At 33.2% G+C, this 23,443-nt stretch overlaps 2 protein-coding genes and 1 long non-coding RNA gene across 3 annotated transcripts; 2 read left to right on the plus strand and 1 right to left on the minus strand.

Moving 5' to 3' along the window:
* Nucleotides 1–1,340: 1,340 nt before the first annotated feature.
* LOC25486479 (uncharacterized) lies at nucleotides 1,341–2,139 on the plus strand. Its single transcript, XM_013608058.3, has one exon. It carries the CDS (start codon nucleotides 1,613–1,615, stop codon nucleotides 1,973–1,975), a length of 363 nt encoding a protein of 120 aa, XP_013463512.1. The 5' UTR covers nucleotides 1,341–1,612; the 3' UTR covers nucleotides 1,976–2,139.
* Nucleotides 2,140–2,277: 138 nt separating this feature from the next.
* Nucleotides 2,278–6,734, minus strand: LOC25486480 (replication protein A 70 kDa DNA-binding subunit A). Its single transcript, XM_013608059.3, has 2 exons — nucleotides 6,324–6,734; nucleotides 2,278–4,225 (listed from the first exon to the last, which is right to left on the minus strand). Exons 1-2 carry the CDS (start codon nucleotides 6,593–6,595, stop codon nucleotides 2,614–2,616), a joined length of 1,884 nt encoding a protein of 627 aa, XP_013463513.1. The 5' UTR covers nucleotides 6,596–6,734; the 3' UTR covers nucleotides 2,278–2,613.
* A 10,898-nt stretch (nucleotides 6,735–17,632) lies between these two features.
* Nucleotides 17,633–18,964, plus strand: LOC112419519 (uncharacterized). The gene is made up of 2 exons (XR_003009632.2): nucleotides 17,633–17,754; nucleotides 17,869–18,964. It is a non-coding gene; the product is annotated as an uncharacterized lncRNA (long non-coding RNA).
* The last annotated feature ends 4,479 nt before the right edge of the window (nucleotides 18,965–23,443 follow it).

The following is a 23,443-nucleotide window of genomic DNA, read 5'->3' on the forward strand; positions in this document are numbered from 1 at the left end:
AATGGTTATTATTAAGTCCTCTCATCTCTCATAATAACCACTCCTCTCATTTGAAATGCCATATATATATACATATATATATATATATATTTTGCACCTTTATATTGTAACAAACTATGCATATCTTTTTCTTATTCAAAAAAACTAAACATATATGTTTCCATGACACAAACAAATATAATATCATATAATTACCTACACGGCCTCAGGGTTCCTCTCATTCCGATGTGATTCGATTCCTCTATAAGCTGTCGGGAGCCGCTCAATGTCGTGCCTTGTGCACCGGCGATCACTCCCCTGCCCTCGTCAGCCGTGGGTGTTACATGCCCACCAGCTTTCGCTTGGTTCGTCCCCGAACCACACCGTACTGGGAGAGGTCTGCTTTGATACCAATTGTAGGCTTAACTATGGAGTTCTTATGGAATGAGCTACCAAAAAGAAGATGCATCTTGTTGATATAGGTAGTACCAAACAATTCTTATAAGCATCCCTTCAACCATGTAGTCTCATACCTACACGGCCTCAGGATTCCTCTCATTCCGATGTGATTCGGTTCCTCTATAAGCTGTCGGGAGCTGCTCATTGTCGTGCCTTGTGCACCGGCGATCACTCCCCTGCCCTCGTCAGCCGTGGGTGTTACAAGACCATTTTTCCATGACTACTGTTTGGTGATTGCAACCGTAATTAACTGTAGTTGGCCTCCTCAACGGTAGTTAATTACCGTTGCGATTGAAATTTTCCCAAAATCAGCAGACCTGGGGGTGGTATTCTTTCACCACTAATTTTTGTGTTTAATGCATACTTTATTTGACCAAAAAAATAAATTTCATAATTTTAAATTTATATAGAATACTATGTAAAGGAAGGATTGTTCATTCAAAATCAATAAAGAAAGGGATTGTGACTTTTTTCTAGTTTTGATGGTCTTCGACAAGACTTTTTTTTTTTTTTTTTTTGAGGAGAAGGTCTTCAATAAGATTAAGATTTGAAATTGTCCTTTCCATATGAACTTCAAAATATAGGTTGGGTATTTGAACCTTGTTGATTTAAAGAAGGTTGGTTGAGAGTTTAAAAACTGTCCACTCAAGAGACAAGGAATAAATTATTTTACACGAATACAATCATATTTCACTATGGTGTGCGTTGACAAAGCATGATTTTGCCAAATTTCAATACACGTTTTATTTATTGAACATTGTAGAAATTTACAATTACAGATATCATGGTATATCATTGTGATTACATTTTCTATTTTTTAAAAAGGTTAACCCAAATACCGAATTTGAACAAACCCATTCAAAATCAGAATCTGTTATTTCGTACAACTTCAATTATGCTCCTTAGTGAATTGTCACTTTCAATTTAATAGATGCTGATTGAACATTTGAACAATGAGATAACCTTATCTGTCAATTTCCAATGGAGAAGCTGCCACATCAGATTCATGCAAATATGCCCAAAATGTCCACCTCTCATTCCACGCATGCCTCCACCGCCCTTTCCACTCAAAGCAAAACGCAAAATCACACCAAACCCATTTCCTAATTATACACACAAGCATCAAGCAAGTTAAGAGCTAGCAGGGGAAGAAGAAACAACCTATAGAAAAGGAATGGCTTCCACTTCTGCAGTTTCAGTGGCAATGCCACTAACTTACACCAGCCAGAAGAGGGTGGTGATGAATAGCTCCGAGGCATTCTTCAATCCACCGCCTCTTCGGTCTTCAAAGGCTACGGAATCTTTGAAACGCAATGGAAGATTTCAAGTTAGGGCTTCCATGAAGGAGAAAGTTGTATCGGGGCTCACAGCGGCAGCATTGACAGCTTCAATGGTGGTTCCTGATGTGGCTGAAGCGGCCGTTTCACCTTCTCTCAAGAACTTCTTGCTCAGCATTGCAGCTGGGGGAGTTGTGGTTGTAGTCATTATAGGTGCGGTGATCGCTGTGTCCAATTTCGATCCCGTCAAGCGACGCTGATAAATTTCTGTTGTGCTGCTCGGGACCTTTTTTTTTCCTTTTCTTATCATGATGTGTATATCAGTATATGTAATGTTCTTCAGTAATGAATTGAACTGTCTTGTGTGTTAACTAATATCTAACTTTTGAACTCAACTTGAGCAGAAGCTTCTCAATTATTTAAATGAGATGTTCATTTTCATACATCATAGAAACCGATTATTACAAGATTCTGCTGATGGGAACAAAACTAACTAGCAGATTTATGGCAGATTTCATTTTGAAATAGTCCAATATGAAGGATAAACATAGCTGACAGGAAATTTAAAACATAAGATCAGACAATACGTAGAATAATGGTTGATAAACGTAGTGTGATTACCGTTTACACGTATGATGCAATAATCCATAATCACTAATAGTCAATTCTATGTAAAGCTTGTATACTAATGCCAACATGTATGGCTCATAGCTGACAGAAAATTTAAAACAAACTATCAGACTGTAAGTCGAATAATAATAGCCGATAAAAACGTATTGTGATTACACGTATGATGCAATAATCCGTAATCATGGATACTCGACTCTACGTTAAGCTTATAGACTAATGCCAATATGTATGGCTAATCACATGAAAATATGCTGCAACCAAGCTATAATCACTGCCTACGGAACTTGGAAATAAAATCAAGCATGTACCTACTCTCTGCAGAATAATTCACCTTATCTGCCTTAACTACTGTAATCTTCACCTTCTGTTCCTCATTATATAATTCCTCTTTGATTTTCAGCCTAAACACAAACTCATTGAAGAGTCTACTCTTGATTATATCTCCAAACTTCTCATCATCCTCCTGTTCATACTTCAACACATACAAATCTTTTGCTGGGTACCCCATAATCTCCTCCCCTGCTTCCTGGAAAGCAGTTACCCAAGTTAATCCTGAATGATCCTGGATTTGAGCTTGGAGAAGGTAACGATAATCACATTCCTCAAACTCCTGGTTGCATCTATCACACTGCCATTTTGTGTCTCCTGACTTCGTCACTTTCTTATTGCACGGTCGATCTCCAATCATCAGAGGGCAAGCTGTGTAACAAAACGGATCGGTCCTCATGAATGATACGGTTGCCCTCATTGTTATCCAGTCTGGCTTGCCTGAACGCCCTAGACCTTCATCTTTAATTTGAGACACAGTTTTGCGTATCTCATTTTTGGGTCCTCCATGAGTGATGTCCTTAGAAATGGATAGAGAAGCAGAATCTTTCCCAACTTGATCAAACCAGTTTCTTAAGGTCTGAGCCTCAGGGAAATCGGGATTTATGAAAAGCTGTGTAGTAGAAATAGAGCCTATAGACTTTCCACTGAATTCATTAACTTTCCCAGCCTTTACTGCTAAAACGGGGAAAACCCCAGCATCCACCATCTCTTGAAGCTTTTGTCCTTCCCTGTTGCAGAATTCACCCCAAAGTGTTAGCTCAACACTCTTGCCAGAATTGTCCTTCAGATTCAAAACCCTTCTCAGTGTTTCCATTCCATTCTTCCTTAAGATGGGAACTGAAGGATTCACAGATGTCACAACCCCAATAACATCAAGGATAGCGTTATTCTCAACAATCTCAATGTCACTGATAGGTCTGAAGGAGAATTGCTGTCTAGGTATAGAACCATCCTCATCTGGGCAAAGCTCAATCGTTGAATTTAAATCCAGCATAATTTCCCATTCATTCTTCAAATGGTTGAAATTCTTCTGTGCGGGTTTCAAGCTACCTTTCGATATCAAGTAAACTTTACCAACCTCAATTGCTTCATAGAAACGGTCAACAACAGCATTAAAGCAAGTTACCCGTATTTCACCTCCATCAGAATCAAGGAGATCAAACGAGAAGACTTTTCCATCTCCACGAGCATTGTTATAGCGGCGCAAATCCCCTTTTGCAGTAACCCTTGCCTTGATGGCCCACCTACCCTGATAGGGATTTAAAGCAGCTATAGGTATTACACGTGCTGGCGCCTCATTTTTCATAACTGCACCACGACCTTTGTAAAGCGGAGGAGGTTGGTATGGAGGTTGAACTGTTGGCCTGAAATTCTGCCCATTACTACCAGCATTTTGAGCAGCCAAATTATTAATACTTCTGGACGAACCAGCCACAGTGTTATCAGGCAATGCTTTCTGAACTGGTAACTCTGAATCCACAAATGACTTTGGATTCCCAATGATTTCACAATCAGGTATTATGGTTTCCATGTTAAGCACCATAATAATCCTGCACAAGGAAAAACAAACACAGAAGCACATGAATCAAGTTTAGAGAATAAACCTAAAGTCAGTTATGATACATTTCATCCGTAACATTCTTTCAACTCTTAAACATCCATAAGCTCTAATGTATCATCTATAATGTTTAGGGTGAAAATTGGAATGATGCAAACAATGAAATTCGCATAAAGTTCAAATCGCAACAATCTTAATTAAACTATCACAAGAAACTAAAACTTAATTCAATTATCACAATTCTTCACTAAGGTTCCAATCCATATCACTAATCATTTGTTAAATGACCAAAGAAGAAAACACTTAAAGTAACCAAATGCATCATCTGTAACGTTTTAGGTTGAAATTTTGGAATGATGCAAAAACTGAAATTCACATAATATTCAAATCGCAACAATCTTAACAAGAGTATCACAAGAGACTAAAACTTAATTAGACTATCACAGTTCATTACCGAGGTTCCATAACATTAATCATTCGCCCAAGAGCCACAAGAAGCTAACACTTATATAAAATAATCAAATGCATCATCTATTAACATTTTAGGTTGAAAATTTGGAATGATACAAAAACTGAATTTCGCATAGAATTCAAGCACAACAATCTTAAGTAAACTATCACAAGAAACCAAAACGTAATTCAACTATCACAATTCATCACTGAGGTTCCATATCCTAATTCTATCACTAATCATTCTCCCAGGAGATAGAAGAAGCTAACACTCGTGTAAAATAATCAATTGTATCATCAATAACATTTTAGGTTGAAAATTGGAATGATACAAAACTGAATTTCACATAAAATTCAAATCACAAGAATCTTACTTCAACTATGACAAGAAACTAAAACTTAATTCAACTATCGCAATTGACAGTTCATAACTGAGTTATCGTATCCTAATTCTTACACTAAAAATTAACCCAAGCGATACAAGAAAGTAAAACTTGAGCAAAAAATTTAACTAAACCAATGGATTACAACAGTGTTATTGTCAAATAGCTACTATAGCAGGGCACAATTTGAACAAATTGCTACTGTTTCACAATACACTATTTGGTACAAAGTGTTGTCAAATAGCAACCATAGGCGTAACACTGTATTGTGGACGGATTTGAACAAACTGCTATTTTATGGAATATGTGATTGACAAAATGAATTCCAAATGTGTCTTAAGAAAATTTAAACTAAAACATTGTTGATAACACTTGTAATCCATAGTAACGCTGATGTAATCCAGTTGAACTAAAGCATTTCTGACAACATGTATTACAAGAAACTAAAACTTAAGTAAACAATAGAACTATTACAACAGTGTTGTCAAATAGCTGTCAAAACATGGCACAATTAGAACAAATCGCTATTGTTTCACGATACACTATTCAGTTCAAAATCTTGTCAAATAGCGACTATTTTCCACGATCTAACAACACTGATTCCAAATACATCTAACAGAACGTTTTATGTTCAAAATTAGAATGTTCTATAAAGTGAAATGTACATAAAATTCAAATTGCAACAAAATCTTAATTAAACTATCACAAGAAACTAAAAGTCAGTTATCACATTTCATCAACAAGGTTCCATATCCTAATTCTTTGAAATGCAACTTCTGGAACGATTAGGTTCAAACTCAAAATGACCTAAAAAGTGAAATGAACATAAAATTCAAATTTCAAAAATCTCAATTCAACAATCACAAGAAACTAGACCTTAGTTCAAATATCACATTTCATCAATGAGGTTCCATAATCTAATTCTTACAAATGCAACTTCTAGAAGGTTTTAAGTTCAAACTATAAATGATCTAATAAAAAGTGAAAATCACATGAAATTCAAATTTCAACTATCACAAGAAACTAAAACTTAGTTCAACTATCACATTTCATCAACGAAGTACCATATCTTAATTCATACACTAATTCTTCGAACGCAACTTCTAGAACGTTCTAGATTCACCTTAAATAACCTAAAAAGCATAAAGCACACAAAATTCAAATCGAAACAATCTAAATACACCGAAAATCAAATAATCACATTAATCACTTAATCGAACAACAAATTAAGCAACAAAAAAAAGTGAAGAGAAATACTTGCGATTCTGAAGCGGAGTGCAAATGTAATCGAGAAGCTGAACGATGGAACCTTGCTTAACTCGACCGGTATTGACTCGGTCGTTGAGTTGAGCAGCGAGCATAGCGTGATGAGACGAAACGGCGTCGGAGAGAAGAAGACGGTAACGCTGTTGTTGAGAGTTTTTGGTACTTACGATTGTTGCAATATCGAGAACTTGAAGTAACGGTTTTGCGTCGACGTCGCCGGCGATTATCGCCGTAATAGCGTTTGCGGTGAGATTCACCGCCATTGGTGATGGTTGTTGCGATTGTGTGTGGAGAAAGAAATTTTGATAACAGAAATGGAAATGTGTTGTGTAATAGAGAGCGAGATTTTGATATATAGAATCGTTTTAGGGAATGAACCGAGAGAGATAAAAAATCGGACCGGGTTTGCGAGTTGGGAAACAAAGCACTCAAACGGTTCAATAATTCTTCTACAAAAAGGTGAGGATTTATATATATATATATATATATATATATATATATATATATATATATATATATATATATATATATATATTTTTATAAACCGGATATCCTCCGCGCGCAACTGCGAGACTAATCCCTCGAGTATTGTGAGACTCAAATGGGCGGCAGGCTCTCCATAAGAATTTTAACGTTGTTGCATGCCCAAGGCTGGATTCGAACCCAGGACCTTGGTTAAGCTAGAAGAGACTCGTTCCATCTCATATAAGCGCTCTTAGGTTGAAGATTTATAATTTGGGATTGGGGTAGTATTTTTTATATTTTTTAAAGGAAGATTGAGGTAGTATTTATTTTTTTTAAGGAAGATTGAGGTATCATTTCACAAAAATTGTTTAAAAAGTATGTAACTAGTTTTAAATTGTAAATGAGGCTAAAACTTTGATCACACGAACTTGATAGTCAAAATTTGCTTTTTTATTATGTTTTTGGTCCCTAAATTTTATGCGATTTTGAAGAATATTCCCTACATTTCAATAAAGGTTTTTAAAATTCCTACATTTTTCCTCTGTTAGCATAAATAGTTCATGCCATCAATTTTTATCCAGTCATCAAACAGAATGGTGAGGTGGCATTAATTTTATTTAATTTTTACTTTTTTAAATGGATTGTGCCAAACGAAATGGGTAAAACAAGACCCAACTCATGGATCCAACCCATTTCATATGGATTCCAATCCCTAAAATTCACAAATTTCTTCTTCCTCTTCCTCTTTTGTGATGCACAAAGGCATGACAACAAAACTCATATATGTGGTTACCCGCCCGAATCAAACTCAATTTTGACGGATTTTCCCCGTTTTGACTGGGTTTGGATATGGGTATGGGTTTTCCCCGATCTCAAAACACGGGTATATAGGTACCCATACCCGAACCTGTTCCAAATGTAAAAAATTATTTTATGTTGATACATTATGTTATTTTGTTTGATAATTGTCATGTTAATAAAAACTATCATTGATATTTAAAGGATCAATTAAATCATTTTGTCTAACAAATGTGAAAGTGAACTTATTGTTGGATAATGTATTACAACGTTGCTCTTGGGGATGCAAAAAAATTTCTATTTTTTATTAAAAAAATTATTCAATGCGGAGACGGGGATACCCGAATCCGTCGGAGACGGGGATGAGATTTAACTTCTCATCCCCGTTGGATATGGGTAGGGTAACAGGTAAGTATACGAGAATCGGGTATGGGGACGGGGAAGATAAAACCCGTCCCCACACGCCCCATTGCCATGCCACAACTACAAACCTTTTCTGTCCAACAAGGAACCCACTAGTATTCAAGACCCTTTTATACATGTTTATGAATTTGCTTTTGTACCACTTGCTCGCAAAATCACCGGTCTCTCCTTTCCCAACTTTGTTCATCTTCCTTCCTTTTTCAATCTTTCCCTTCACCATGGCTCGAGGCTTACTGAGAAACAGTGGTCCGAGTTCATCAACTTCCAAACCCTTTTCCTTCCTCCATCTCCACAACGATGGAGGATGTGCTAGAAGAGGAGCGGTTGTGGGACCCACAATGGTAGGTCGATCGGAGGTGGTGGTTGTTGTTGGACCAGCCGCCATGAAAGGAAGGAAGGAAGATGACAATTGTTGTTTGTTTGTTTGTGTGATCCGAGATGTCGGGAAGAACAATGATGTTGGGTCGAAATCTGTCTTTAAAATTGTCGCAGGTGAAACAATAGAATGAAAGGTTTGGGTGTGTTTGTTGTTTTTAGAAGGGAAAGGTGAAGAGAAAAAGGGTTTAGGCTTATGAGAGTGAAATGGAAATACTATCAATGAAATGAACTATATGCTATATGCTGATGAAGAGATGTTAAAGGCTGTTGGTGGAGGTGTTTGTGGGTAGTGGTGATATCAGCCACTGCAGTGTTACGACGAAGGGAGTTGGTGAAAAAAAAAAAAATTGAAGGAGGAGTTGGTGAAATTTTGTGTTCTAAGATGTACGGTCTTCAATTTCTTCTATTTTTTTTGTTTTAATTTTGTCTTAATTAATTAAATTAACTAACACTAATCATTTTATTAATTTACATTTATTTAATGTGTGGGGCCCATCATCTGCCACGTCAGCTTCCGTTAGAAAATTGATAGCAGGAACCATTTATGATAACGGAGGAAAAATTTAGGGATTTTAAAAACATTTATTAAAATGTAAGGATTATTCTTTAAAGTCACGCAAAATGCAGGGACTAAAAACATATTTAACCCTTTTTATTTTGAACAAAAATAAAACGATATGCATCATTCATTCAAATTGATAGAGTACATCACATATAATAACATGTTCATTATCACTAAAAACGTAAAGAGTGAATATGCGAACAAACTCACAACACGCAAGTTAATAATATAAAACGACAAAATGCCTACAAATAATATGATTAATTCTAAGTCATCGAAATACACATGCTTCTGGATCTGTATTGACGCATAAATTGTTAATTGAATCTGTGATTGAGTGAGGTTTATCTCTCAATATGAACCAAACGAACACCGCAGCATGACGCGAAATCAAACGCCGCACAAGACGACGAACAACAGCACTCAGACGACGAAATCACAAAAAACACAATGAAAAATTGATATGTGTGAAAACCACTTATTTAATTTGAAAGAAAGGGGTAAAAGATGCAAAGAGGTGATTCTAGGTCAAAAAATGACCTAAAACCACCATTCCTCAATGAATGAAAGAGAAAGAAAACTTAGAGAGAAAGTGGACTTTCTCTTACTTAAAAAACCTAGGACGGCTATATTGTATATTTTTATTTTAGTCGATATTTTCTTTCTTGTTTGCTTGGCAAATACAACCTTAATACTTTGTTTTGGGTTCATGAGATTATAATTCATTTGCCTTTGTTTACCATAACTGTTCGAGGAAAATCAAAATTAAAAAGTTGATGCGTGTGTAGCTTCCTTCTTGGTCAAGCAATATGTGAGTTGCAATTGTAAGAACTTGAATTAAAATTGCAAAGATAACATCACAAATTTGTAGCTTTCTTCTTAATCTTTCCCATCATGTAATCATCTCAGCATAAGTAATATCCGCACTAACAATGCCTAACCTCTTTTGTTCCCTCTTCTCCTCACTATACTACGTGCCAATAATTTGACCTTTTGTAATTCTTGTTTTCTACAAACATCCAACTTTTCCACAACAACCTCTCTTTTTTCTCCCTCGTTAATTTTTTCTTCCTCAATAATTTTTCCTTCATCCATCTTATTCTTCGACTTATTTTTTCCTCCTACTGCTTCACGCTTCCTATCCTCCTCCATATCACCGAAAAAAACATTATTCAGAGCACTCTTAAGCTTGTCAACCTGCTTCACATGAATGAAACACACAAAACCAAATATTTGACCTCTAGCATTTCTATTTCTAGCGACATAAGCATCAAACAAAATACCACACATCTTGTAAGCCTTTCTAAAATCCACATACTGAACATGTTCTAGAATATTTGTGACATAGAATGAAACTTTGGAAGCATAAAGTTTACCTTTTGCTGTGTCTGATTGCATTACCGAAACGTTGCAAGAGTTACGACTACGTCTCGTGTGGGAAAGTTTATGGTGATTGTACAACATATTGAGCAGTTTCAAAGTGTTTATGTGGCAATGTACCCTTCCCACTTAGGTCATCCAAGATATGTTGCACCTCGGTAACCTTACATTGCATCCATCATTTTACTATTTATAAGGTTGGGACAAAACAAAAACAAAAAGGCTTACTTGAATTGCAAATATGCCATTTTTCTCAAGCTTTGGTTTAACCCTTGGGGTGTGTTTGGTAAAAAAAAGTTATAAGCTAGCTGATAGCTGAAAAGCTAGCTTATAGCTGATGGCTGATAGCTGATAGCTTATAGCTGAAAAGTTAGCTGATTAAAATTAAAAGTGTTTGGTAAAATTAGCTGTTGAAGTGACTATAAATATAAAATGACATAAAAGGACATGTTTGATTAATTTGTTTTAATATCATATATATAATTTTTATCACTTAACGCATTTATTTTTAAATATTTAAATATATTTCAAATTATTTTCATCTCCAAAATAATAAATGTATTTATGAATTCAATAGAATTTTTTTATTTAACAATTTTTATTTTATTTTTATGAATTTTATTTAACTAAACTTGCTTCACTATTTATTATAAATTTTATATAAAATTATATATTATATGAATTATGAGCAAAGTAAAAAAAAAAACAAAAAAGTGGACAAGAAAATTTAAAAAGCCATACATGGTAAACATGGTTAGTTTAAGAAGATAGTGGGTAGTTTTTTTTTATTATAATAAAATAAAATAAAATTAAGAAAAGGTTAAAATGGGAAAAAAGTATAAAAAGCTACAAGCTATAAGCTAAAAAGCTACTTGGATTAGCTTCTTAAAAAACGCTATAAGCGAGTGAGAAAAGCTTTTTACCAAACACATCTCATTTTATCAAAACAAGCTTATAAGCTAGTCCAACAAGCTATAAGCTAGCTTTTTTGTGTTACCAAACACGATAGAAATATTTGGTGTACGTAAGAATTCAATGAAGAACTTGATTCATCGGGGTCACAAAGATCCCCTAAAATCACATCAAATTTCTCTTCACATTTATTGAATGCATCCCTGTATACCAATATATAGTTTTGTTAGGGCAAACCATTTATCTAAGTTAACTAATTTAATTCATGTAGAAATCAATGACAAGTTTGAGAGAGGAAATATCATAAATATCACATCTATGCAGATTGCGAAAACGATCTTATAAATTTTTAGCAAATTTAAACAGTAGTTACTAAATCTTATTAACAAAATCTTTTTTTCAATGGAAAAATGCTAATCAAAAGGCATTGGTATCTCAAAACTGTGTGCCTGGTCCATTAGTAAGCCTGTTTATAAAATGTCCATTTATTTTATAGATGAATATCCCTACAGAAATTCATGCCTAATTCATAGCAAATATTACTTAAAGACAGTGTTTTAAAAATCGAACAAGAGAAGACCGAACCGACAAGAAATTTAGGTATCATGATTTAATTGGTTCAATCGGTTGAATCACGATTAAATAAATGACTTGAAATAATAAATAAATAAATGCTAAAATTTATATTATCTTTTGAAAAAAAAATGAAAACATGATTCGGCTGAAATCACGATCCACTTGAATCTAAGATAGAACTATTGTTAAACCAATCGACAAATTAGTTGGTTCTTGGGTCAATTCTCAATTAATAGTTCAAAACATATCTTAAGACAACCAATTTCATATCAAATGCAAAATCAACAAAGAAAATATACCTTTCATGATATATATAAGATCGAATTGATGAAATTTAAGACTTATATAAAATTGATACAAGAACATGAACTTTTATAAATGTTACCATATCAATAGCCAAACACCATTTTACAAGATAAATTTCTTGCTCATATCAATTCCTTAAATTGACGACTGTCATATGAACGTTATGACCATCGTCAGCAATTTTTTTAATGGTAAAATAAACATATAGAAATAAAATAGGAATCACGAGTACGAAGGTGTTAGAGTACCGGAAGTACCCCACAAATCCAAAAGCAAACAAAAGAGAGAAAAAACCCAACAAGCAACCAACCCTCCACCAATGGTTGGTGAACACCCCACATCTGCACAATGACCGGCCTAAACATCCTCCATTAAAGGAGCTAACCCCACGGGATCGTCAACATTATCATCATTTTCATCTTCATTTCCATCATCTCTATTTTCTACGTGGCCATTACAATGCAGATAATTCTCTACATGTTCAGCATTGTAAAACTCTCCATTGTGATAGAAAATTATTGGAAAAAATAAAAGAACAAATTTCACTATGTTAAGCAATCTTGCCATTCCTTGAACAATCTGATATCTCAAAATTTTGATGAAATCTTTATATGCCAACAAAGATCAATTCTTTGTTTTTAGGTGTGACCGTCACTTCCTTTTGACTTATATTTATACTTGAATGAATTGAACTAGAGAAGTGTGGACAAAATAGTGGTCTTCAATTGAATTTAATTCATTTGCTATATTCCCTAGGTTCTATATTGACCATCATAGTATAAATGTCATAATAGTTTGTGTCTTTGGAACACAAATTAAAGAGCTAAAAACCAAATTAAAAATCAATGCTTTATTGAGAAAAAAATAAACTTTTTACCTTTCAATATATTGAATATACAATTTAACCAAATAATTAAGTTAAAGTGTTTAATAAGCTTTACCAACAGACGAATTATTCATAAGATGTTCAGTTTTATTTTTGGGTGGAACAATTTTTTGTCATATTTTAATGACCTTTTGACCGAATTCTGCATTATCAGTGCCCATTTTCTCAAAGAATTAAAGGCTTAACTAAAAACAATACTTGAATATACAATTTAAGCTAAAATGAAAAATGGACCACATCTAAAACTAAAAGCGAGTCAAGTTGTAATTATTGAAATGGATTACGTGATATCGGCTAATCCATAATCGGCAACTCCAGACAGTGGCGGAGCCATGAATTTTATAGAGCCTAGGCAAAAATTATAGAGTCAAGAATTCTTGTGCGGCGCATGTAAAAATAGAGTTTGTCCAATTTTATTTTTTTTTGAGTGGGTTAATGGACTATTGGACTGGGCGAAATATGAAAAAAGTATTGATTGAGCCCGGACGAGTGCCCGGATTCACCGGGTGGTGGCTTAGCCCCTGACTCTAGGAGCAACCATTCATGGTCATTATGGAGAAACCCTTTATCAATGAGATATTTTGGTTACAATTACATATGAAAAATCAAGATCCAATGATATAACATAGTGTATTTAACTTTTTAACTTGTGCTCTAGATACACAAGTCAACATTTCTTTTTAAAATGGAAGTATATCAATAAATTTTGTTTTATATAAAAATGATATTGTACATCACTATCAAGTTCATTATATTCAGTTTGTATCTACAATAATATATAAAGGGAATACACCTTTTTGTGAAGAGTTTTTTCTTCCATTTTTACCTTCCATTTAAACTACTTTATCACCCTTTTTATAATGTTATTTAAATTTGGGAAATGGTAACCATTGCCCTGGGGAGGGCATTGGATAATAAACAATTAATTCATGGGTTCCATTTATTTTACCACAATTAAAATGTAAAATAAGTCAACTAATTAAGATTAATAAAAATTCTATTTAATACTCTCAATTCTCAAATTCATGGCTATTACTACACACGCGCATCCTTTCCATCTCAAATGGCTATCTCAGTACCATATTTCTACAACTTTTAATAATTTAAAAAAAAAAAAAAGTAGATTTTTTCACCGGAAGAAAATAATTCATAGAAAAAAAAAAACTGGTTTGGGCATAGGCTTTTCCGTGAATTCGTTTGAAAGAAAAAAGTGATTAAAAAAATTTACGAAAAAAAAACCGATTAGAGTAAAATTCATAGGAAGATTTTTTTTTGTTAAGTTATAAAATGAAACAAGGGGATTAAAAAAATGATTCAAAGAGTTCCAAAGAAAAACAAATGAAAGGAAATGTTTGTTGTGTGTAGAAGGATCACCATTGTAATTAACAGTGCTAAATGTTGTGTTTCCCTATTTTAATTAAGTTGACTATCTTTTCATTTTAATTGAAGTAAATTAAATGAGACTCATCAATTTTATTGTTCCTTAATCCGTGCCCTGGGAGCACCGGTTAGCAGCACCATTTAAATATTTATAATGTTATTTAAAGGGAATACTCTTTACGGGTATTTAAAAATGTGGTTGTAACATTAAATTTATAAGGCTAAAATATGGTTTTGGTCCCTGCAAATATGCCTAGTTTTGGTTTTAGTCCCTGTAAAAAAAATTTGTTGTTTTTGGTCCCTGCAAATATGCCTCATTTTGGTTTTGGTCACTGGCTCCACTTTTGTGATGATTTACACACGTAGCACATGATGAGTGAACCCATTTATTAGAGAAATAGTCCCTGCAAAATCTTTTGATTTAAAAAAAGGCCCCTGCAAAATATTTTGTTTTTGAAAATAGTCCCTGCAGGGACTATTTTCAAAAAGAAAATATTTTGCAGGGACTAAAAACAACAAAAAAAATTTACAGGGATTAAAACCAAAACGAAGCATATTTGTAGGGACCAAAACCATATTTTAGCCAATTTATAAAAAAGAGTGTTACTTTTTACAAAATTACGCTTACAATGAATGTAATTTACTCAATAAATATAGTCAATGTTATTATTAAATGAAAGCTAACCTAACTGTTACATCATCATTTTAGGGCTTTTTATAAGTAATAAATGCTATCATTATTTTAGGGCTTTTTGCCCTATTTTTCCGAAAAGATAAAATAAAATGCTATCATCATTTTCATGCTTCGACAACTTAAAAATAATGTAACAAGTAGGTTCTAATTTGCTCTTTAGGTTCTCTCTTTTATTTCTTTATCGAGAAGGTACTTTTCCGTCATTTTTGAACATGAAATCATTTTCATCTTTTTCTTTATATTTAAATTTAGATAAGTGATTTCACATAAATTTATGCTTTTTTCTTCGTGATTTTATCGTCTGGACATGGTGTTGTTTGTTTATGGTCTTGTGCGGCGTTGTTTGATTTTCCGTCTTATTGCGGTGTTAATATGGTTCATATTGAAATATCAGTTATTCAATAAATGATTTGGATGTCAACGTTGCAGATCCAAAGATATCGATATTTCGATCAATTTAATTTTATCATATTACTTTTAGACATTTTGCCGCTGTATATTATTAACTTGGATTATGTGAGTTTGTTCGCATATTTACCCTTTATGTTTTTTGTGATGTTGAATGATATACTTTATCAATTTGAATAAATAAACGTCGTTTATTTTTGTCAATTATACTTCCAAGATAATCAGAGAGAAATGAGACAACTCAAGAAAATTATCATGGTTTATCTCATATTCTGAGGTTAGTCCAGTCCCCTTATACTTCCAAGATATTTTTCACTATAATCACACAAAATTACAAGTGCTCCAACACACAAGTTTGAAACTTCCTTGCCTCAAACAAGAGTACTTATACAATCCGAGTTTTATTAAATAAGTTTGATTGTGTTTACGTACTTTGTACTCAAAGAGTGGTAAACTAAATTAAAGCTCAGGTAACTTCTGACACTAAAAAATTATAAGATATAAAGTTTGTAAGAATTTTCTTTGTGTTTGTGCGCTTTTGAATATGCAAAGTTTTGGCACTTGTAAAAATACTTGAATTCTCTTGATTTCTTCAAATTTTTCATGTCCTTGTATAGGAGAGAAATGAGAAAGTCATTGTTTGAAGATTGCCAACGCATCAAATTCGTCCTTGAGAAGCTTTGATCGTATTTGAAAACTTTGCCTCTAATGGATAGTACTAGAGGGGGGGGGGGGGGGGGGGGGGGGGGGGGGGGTCCTTTGTTTCTTTTGAAATGATCTGTTATTCTCTTTTTCAATAAAGTTCTTTGTTCGTTTTTGCACGTGGTCAGAAGAAGACAAACACTACGATCAGAACTTGAAAGCAGCGTTCCTTTAAAAGAAGACAAAACTAGGCAGAGTCTCTTAGAATGCTGACGTGTCCTTCAGATATTGCTTCCTTCGGAGTCCAATTCCATTAGAACTTGTTCTCATCAGAGTCTTCAAGGTTTTATGCATCTTCTGTCATCTTTTAAGTCTTCAGAAGTCTTTATAACTTCTCTTGAGTACCAAAAGCTTTCCTTTGCGTTCAATGCTTGATATATCGGAACTAAAACTTGACTTTGAGGTCATAATTTAATTATATAGTCATGCACACTTGAGCACACATTAGAGTACCCAATTATTCTTTTATACGTTGTTATCATCAAAACCTTAGAAAAATTGTGTTAAACCCCACTTTAGATCAACATCACAAACAACAAACCAATAAATATATTTATGTTAATAAGAAGAAAAGGAAAACAAGATTCGGGGACTGAAACAAATCAAAATGAAACAGATAAATTAGTTAAAAAGAATGAAAAATAGAAACACCCTTGTATTGGATATTGTAACTATTATTAATTAACAGTATGGGTTAATAATGTTTTTCACCTCTATAATATATGTCATTTTTGGTTTTCGTCCCTATAAAATTTTTGGTTTGATTTGCACCCTCGTAAAAATTTTATTTTCCGGAAAACACCCTTAATAGGCCATTCAAAAACCAAAATTTCTTGAAAAAAAATTCTGAAAATAAAAATTCATATTTAATTCATGTTTTGGTAAAAAGTTCTAATTTTTTTTGGGAGAGATCCTTATAATATTATATATTTTTCTGCAAAATTTTATTTAAAAATATGAATTCTACATATGAGTTTACTTTAAAAGAGAGACCAAAAATAATGATTGAAAATTTTATAGGGACTAAAAGTTGAAGGAAAATTTTAGAGGGACTAAAACGAAAAGTTGGTATATTTATAGGGACTAACGCTTTTGTTTATATTTTTAAAAGGGCAATTTTTAGACCTAGTCCAAATTACAAGAGCTATTTAAGATATTAACCTTATTTCTATTTTTTAACTTTGATGAAATGATATTTTTAATTAATTAACACATAGACACGCACCTCATTGCTACATTATTCGTACACCAATTTCTTTTATTATGCAACCCTAAATTTTCTCTTCTGAGATTTTTCCCTGACAATCATGAAAGGATAACATAGAAAGAAAATATATTAATAATGAAAGATTAATATAGACCACAACCTACTAATACACCGAAGAGACACTTAAACATATTTATAATTTGAAGAATGGAAGTTTTACACTATAAAATTATCATACAAATTTTTATTGTATGTAGTAAGCAAGATAAAATATGGCTAAAATAATAACGATCATACAAATTTTTACGATTATCATGCTTTTCATCTTTGTCATTGTAACTGACGGTAATAATTTCCTTATTCTCTTCTTTGTTTTTATTTCAAATTCTCTTATTTATCTTATACACGATGTTTCATTTTCTATTATTAACATTCATTTTTTCTTATTTCATATAACAGCAAGTTATCCATGCAAAATTCATAGAGATTGTACTACTATTACGTGTAGTTATCCTCTAGTTCCAAGGTGCTTAATTCAAAAATGTTATTGCGGGTTTAATTAAGAATTAAGTTCAAAAATAATTTCATGATACTTTTAAGAATATAATTGTATATGCAATTATATTGTTGGTACTTTTATGATTTCTCTCGCTCATCGATCTTTGTTCGTCATCCATATAAAATAATTGTAAAATGGTCATTAGTGCCACCGTTATTAATAATTTTTTTTCTCTAAATTTGAATAAAAAAATTGTTAGTAGTAACTTTAAATTTATTTGATCGAGTCAAAATCATATTATCATATTATTGAAGTGTTAATCCATTCATTTGCTTTTTGAAGTAATTGAAAATCGTGTAAATCAATTTTTGGGAACATATAAACACACTTCAAAATAATAGATGAATATAATGAATAATATTTTTAGGATTAAGGATCACAAGATATGATGGAAAAAAATATATCTCGTCAGTGGAAAAACTTCATAAAAGATAACTGCACACATATGAGTTTTTTATTTATTTATTTATTTATTTTTTATTTTTTTACTGTTGACGGAGTTTCATATGATATTTTAGTGTATGTTTGTAGTTAGATTTTTTTTTTGTATTTGAAGACAAATGAGAGGTCATTTAGAGGATTTGGTCATGGTTTGACGAACATTTTGTATTGTTTTCATTTGAGTCATTGTAATTCACTTTAATCCAAATAATGCAACTAGGTTGGTGTTTTGAATCTTTTTAACAAAAAATCATGTAAATCGGCAAAACAAGATATCGCGTGAAGCATCGAGGATATGAAAAATGAAGATAAATGGTTCTTAGAATATTTTTTAAGACAGTACAAGTTGGTGAAAATTCTTCCCAAGTCCCGAGGCATTTCAAGATGGAAGAGCGCTAGAAAAAGTAATGAAAACTGCAAAATTCGCACATTAGCTAATGCCCCATGCATCCCTGCGCATGAGTCATCCCTGGCTACTAGTCCATATGTAACACCCTAAACCTCATATGCAATAATCATGCAATTAATTCAATAAATCAAAGAGTTTAGATGCTACATATTTCAAAACATGCATAAACTGGTTTCGATAAAAATTCGGAACGAAAGACAATCATCATATATAATATCTCATCAACATGAAAAATCCTCAAAATACATGAGTAATAAATCTCAACATCAAATATCATGCTTCAAATAATACATAACATGGTATACTCAAATAAAATCCAACAACGGACAAATGAAAATAACGTAAATGTCTGACACCCTAATCAGAGCCTAACAAGACTCGAGCAAAAGAGAAAGGAGGTAGCTCCACGCTATCCTCAAGCAACTCACTAGAAAAAGAAAACTTAATTCTGCAAGTTGTGTACCCATTCGTACAAATAGACAGACAGTCAACCAAATGACCATTGAGGGTTAGATTATATTTTACATAATAAACATAATCAAATAAAGATTATTCAAGATTCCAAATGAATTTTAGTATCGACATTATTTCTCAAACATATCAAATACAACATATACAAGTCTGCAACTCCACATATATCAACATTCACCAATCACATAGTTCACATAATTCACCAAGTCACGTAATCAAGCGTGGCTCATTTCTCACAATAGCAAGTGCATGCAATGTTCTAGACACGACTCTAAATACACGTGGTACCATTGAACGTCGGTGGTAATTTTACCGATCGATCCCTCTACATATCTCTGCATATCTCTACATATCTTCACATATAGGACTTATGAATGCATGGATGGCAAGTATTGACTCGATAATGCAAAACACCAATTTACTCTACATATTCTCCACATATCTCCACATATTGCATTATCAAACAATACATCCACACATCAAGCATTCATTAAATAATAAATCATCTCTACATATTCATCATCAAGCATTCATCTCCACGTATTCATAAATCAACAATCATAAACAATTGTCAAATAATCATCATTACAAAGAAACAACATTGCTTCATATAGCATAATCACATAATAGATGGACCATCAATCACATCATTATAACCAACCTATTAAACATCCAACAAACATTGGTCCATTCTTATTTCATCATGTTATCCTGTTCACAAAGTCATTTGCAAGTCATTCGATCATAAAACCCCATTTTGACCAAGTTCGTCTATTTTCACAAAATTGCTTATTATCAATTTTCTTAACAAAAGTATGATTCTATGTTCTTACATATCATCAAAATACCCCTACATATCATCCAACATCTAAGGTAATCAGTCATAGCATTTTGGTTTCACAAGGTTCCTTTATTTTCCCCAATTAAAATCTCCAAGTTCGTCTCATTTTTACTTCATTTGCAAAGCCAATTCATTTTCAAATCAAAGCTATGATAAATAACTCTTAGAAGTTCAATTATACTTCATGTAATTAGCTTTAGGTATTTGGGAACCATTGGTGTAAGTTTGGGATCGAAAAAGTGCGAAAAATCAATGTTCTAGAAACATAACTTAAGCAAAATGTTTCTTTCCTCGAATCAACATTAATCCTCACAGGAACTCTTTATACTTTTTCAATAACCATGTGATGTCCCAAACAAGTCTTTCCTCCCGTAAACTCCTAGCCTCTTTTCAATAATCCATCTGAATCTTCATACATTTCAACTTCAGCGTTTCTCATGAAATTCCATATAAAAAATATGCCTTAAAATGCTTTCATACTCATCGTTCTTTAACTATAAACGTTGCCAACATCCCAAATCCTTTATTTCCTAATGTATTATTATCACACCTTGGCTATACTTCATTAATCATTTTAACATGAACGAAAACCTCATAACTTTACCTAGAACTCTTTCGTCCTACCTTTCTCAAACTTATAAGTACAACTTCAACATCCTCATAGATTTCTTGCAATCATTCCCTACTAGACTTAAGTTCTTCCACACAAAACTACTTCTTTTTCAGTCAACTACACAAATAAACTTACACTCTTAATAATGATAAAATAATGCCATTAAGTCCACAGTTCAATACCACAATGGCAAGTTCCAAATCATGCGCGTAACAACTCCTTCACAAATTCTCAATCTCGCAAGCCGTGTCTTCCCTCTAATACTCATAACACATCCTAAACCTTGGCGGAATCCATCACCTTATTTCTTTAAAATTACTTTTGATTCCAATATTACCTCAATTCCTAGACTGCCTTTAGTCTTCCGTCCATGCCGAACACTAAACTGTCTAGTAACTACTTCGTAGGCACTACCCACTTTGCAGATTCCTTAACTTCATACTTTTTGACTCCCTGGTCAAATCCAAAACCTTAAACGATTGACAATTATCTTGGGTTATTTCTTAAACTTACAAGATCCAAACTTCTCATTTCTTCAACGATTATTGTCGTAGCGGAATAATCTTATAATTTTTTGATTTCACTTGAGTCGTCAAGACTTATCCAAAGATCATGGAATCCTTTTTGTCCAAAATAATTCATCTCATATGCACAACTTCCGGTTACCATTGTAGATACACTTCTTCACTCATCGATAAGCTCCCAACTTACTCTCACGGTCTATATCCAAATTAGTTTCCTTAGATTCCCAAATGTCTGGTACCCACTTTCTCCCATTACATCTCAAAATATTATCCAGTCCGATCTTGAATTTCCTCACCTTCTAGTGAACTATTAGGTTGCTCTCAAAACATACTTAATTCCAAAACATGACTTCACGACTTCAAACTAAAGTATTGCTGAAACAACATAATTTCGTTATCTCATAAACAATTGAAACTCTTAAACAAAATCACAACACTTAACTTGTTCAAGAACAACACACACAACCATGAAACAATCTGATAAGTGAAACACATTTTTCACGCTTAGTTGTGGAATAAATCCTATTCAAGTTCCCTTAACATTCAATTAACTTCCACATAATCAAAGATGAATCACTATATTTTAAGTCCAAGGTATCTCTTGGTTCACCACCCTAAATTTAGCCGATAAAATCTCTAACTTAAGATCAAACTACCTTTGGGTTATCAATCAAACCATCACTCTAACTCCACCCAAGCGTTCCGAATGTTCAGACTCTCCTAGTGCCTAACAATCTTAATCGTCTACATACTTTGCACAACAACAAATTTCAACTATTTTCTTATTTAATACTTCCAATCATAACCCAATAATAGTAGGTAACGGATGACATGTCATCTTACGTTATTCTTAGCATGTTTTTCAGTTTATTTTAGTAGGAAATAGCAGCAAAATGGAGGAGTATTAGAACGATTGCCTATGATTTCGGGACTATAGTAATGTTTTTTTTTATATATGAGTCTGTAATTCTAATTTTCCCGAAACATAACAATTTCAGGGATTTTTTGAAGTAATTCACGAAGAAATCATGCAAATCGGAAAATCAAGAACATCCGAACAAATTGTGAAGATTCAAGAACCAAAGAATGAAGATTCAAGAGGCCTCAGAAGACTTACAAATGGGAGGAATTTTGTTCCCAAGTCCTTAGGCAATTTATTTGAAGACGAAGACTTAAAACGACATAAAATCGGAGAGTTTGGGCCTAGGAAAGGCAAGACCATGCGCCTAGCACATGGTGTAGGCTACCATGCGCCTAGGGCATGACTTTTTTCCATACACCCATGCGCTAGGCGCATTGGTAATGTGCCTTAAGCGCTTGAAAACTCGGGGCACAATTGTCTTTTCCTGTTAGGGTTTTTGGGTAAAGCCCACACTATTAGCCCAAATCCAGGTAGAAACTCTCACTATAAATACCAGTCTTTCTCATTCAGAATTTGTCGTTCAAAACTGGACCAGTTCAAGAGGAAGACTACTTTGGAGCTTCGGGGGGAGTTTCTATCTTCTCCTTGATTTTCTAGGGTATGTTTTATTCTTTAGCAATTTATTTTTAGTTACCATGTGTAACTTAAATATTTTTATGTTAGAGTTCTAAGATGAACCTCTCTATATTTTTGTTGGATATTTATTTATTATAATTTTTCGTTTATTTAATTTATTTATTCATTTGTTCGTTATTGAGTTTTATTAGATTATAAATTTATTTATGTGAGAGGTGCAACGCTAGATTAGGTACTTAAGTTGTGACAGGATCTAATATTGTTTTCACTAACTCGATGCTTATATCTTGATATTTATATCCTTTTACCGTTAACTATCTGTCTAGGAAGTAAGTAATTATTAATTAGCCAAAGAAACCACTGGAATTGTCAACCCTAGACTTAGGTATCCAATGGATGATACCCATTGGGTCGTGTGGTGCATTACCGAAGCTAGGAATTAACTGGTTAGTAATTAGGGAAACAAGTGCCTAGCTGTCCGATTTAAAGCTATAGTTTAGTAAAACCATTCTCTTGAAACCCTTAGTAAGGTAGACATATATTAGAGATGTCTGTTTGTAAAACTGTTAAGTAAGCGTAGAAAGAGTGTGCTATGAGTGTCCTAAGATTCATAGATGGGCAGACCTAAGGGAACATTGGCCTTCATTGCCTTGAGAAACACTGGAAAACCAATTTAAG

This window comes from Medicago truncatula, chromosome 2 (assembly GCF_003473485.1).
Source record: "Medicago truncatula cultivar Jemalong A17 chromosome 2, MtrunA17r5.0-ANR, whole genome shotgun sequence".
Taxonomy (NCBI): Eukaryota; Viridiplantae; Streptophyta; class Magnoliopsida; order Fabales; family Fabaceae; genus Medicago; species Medicago truncatula.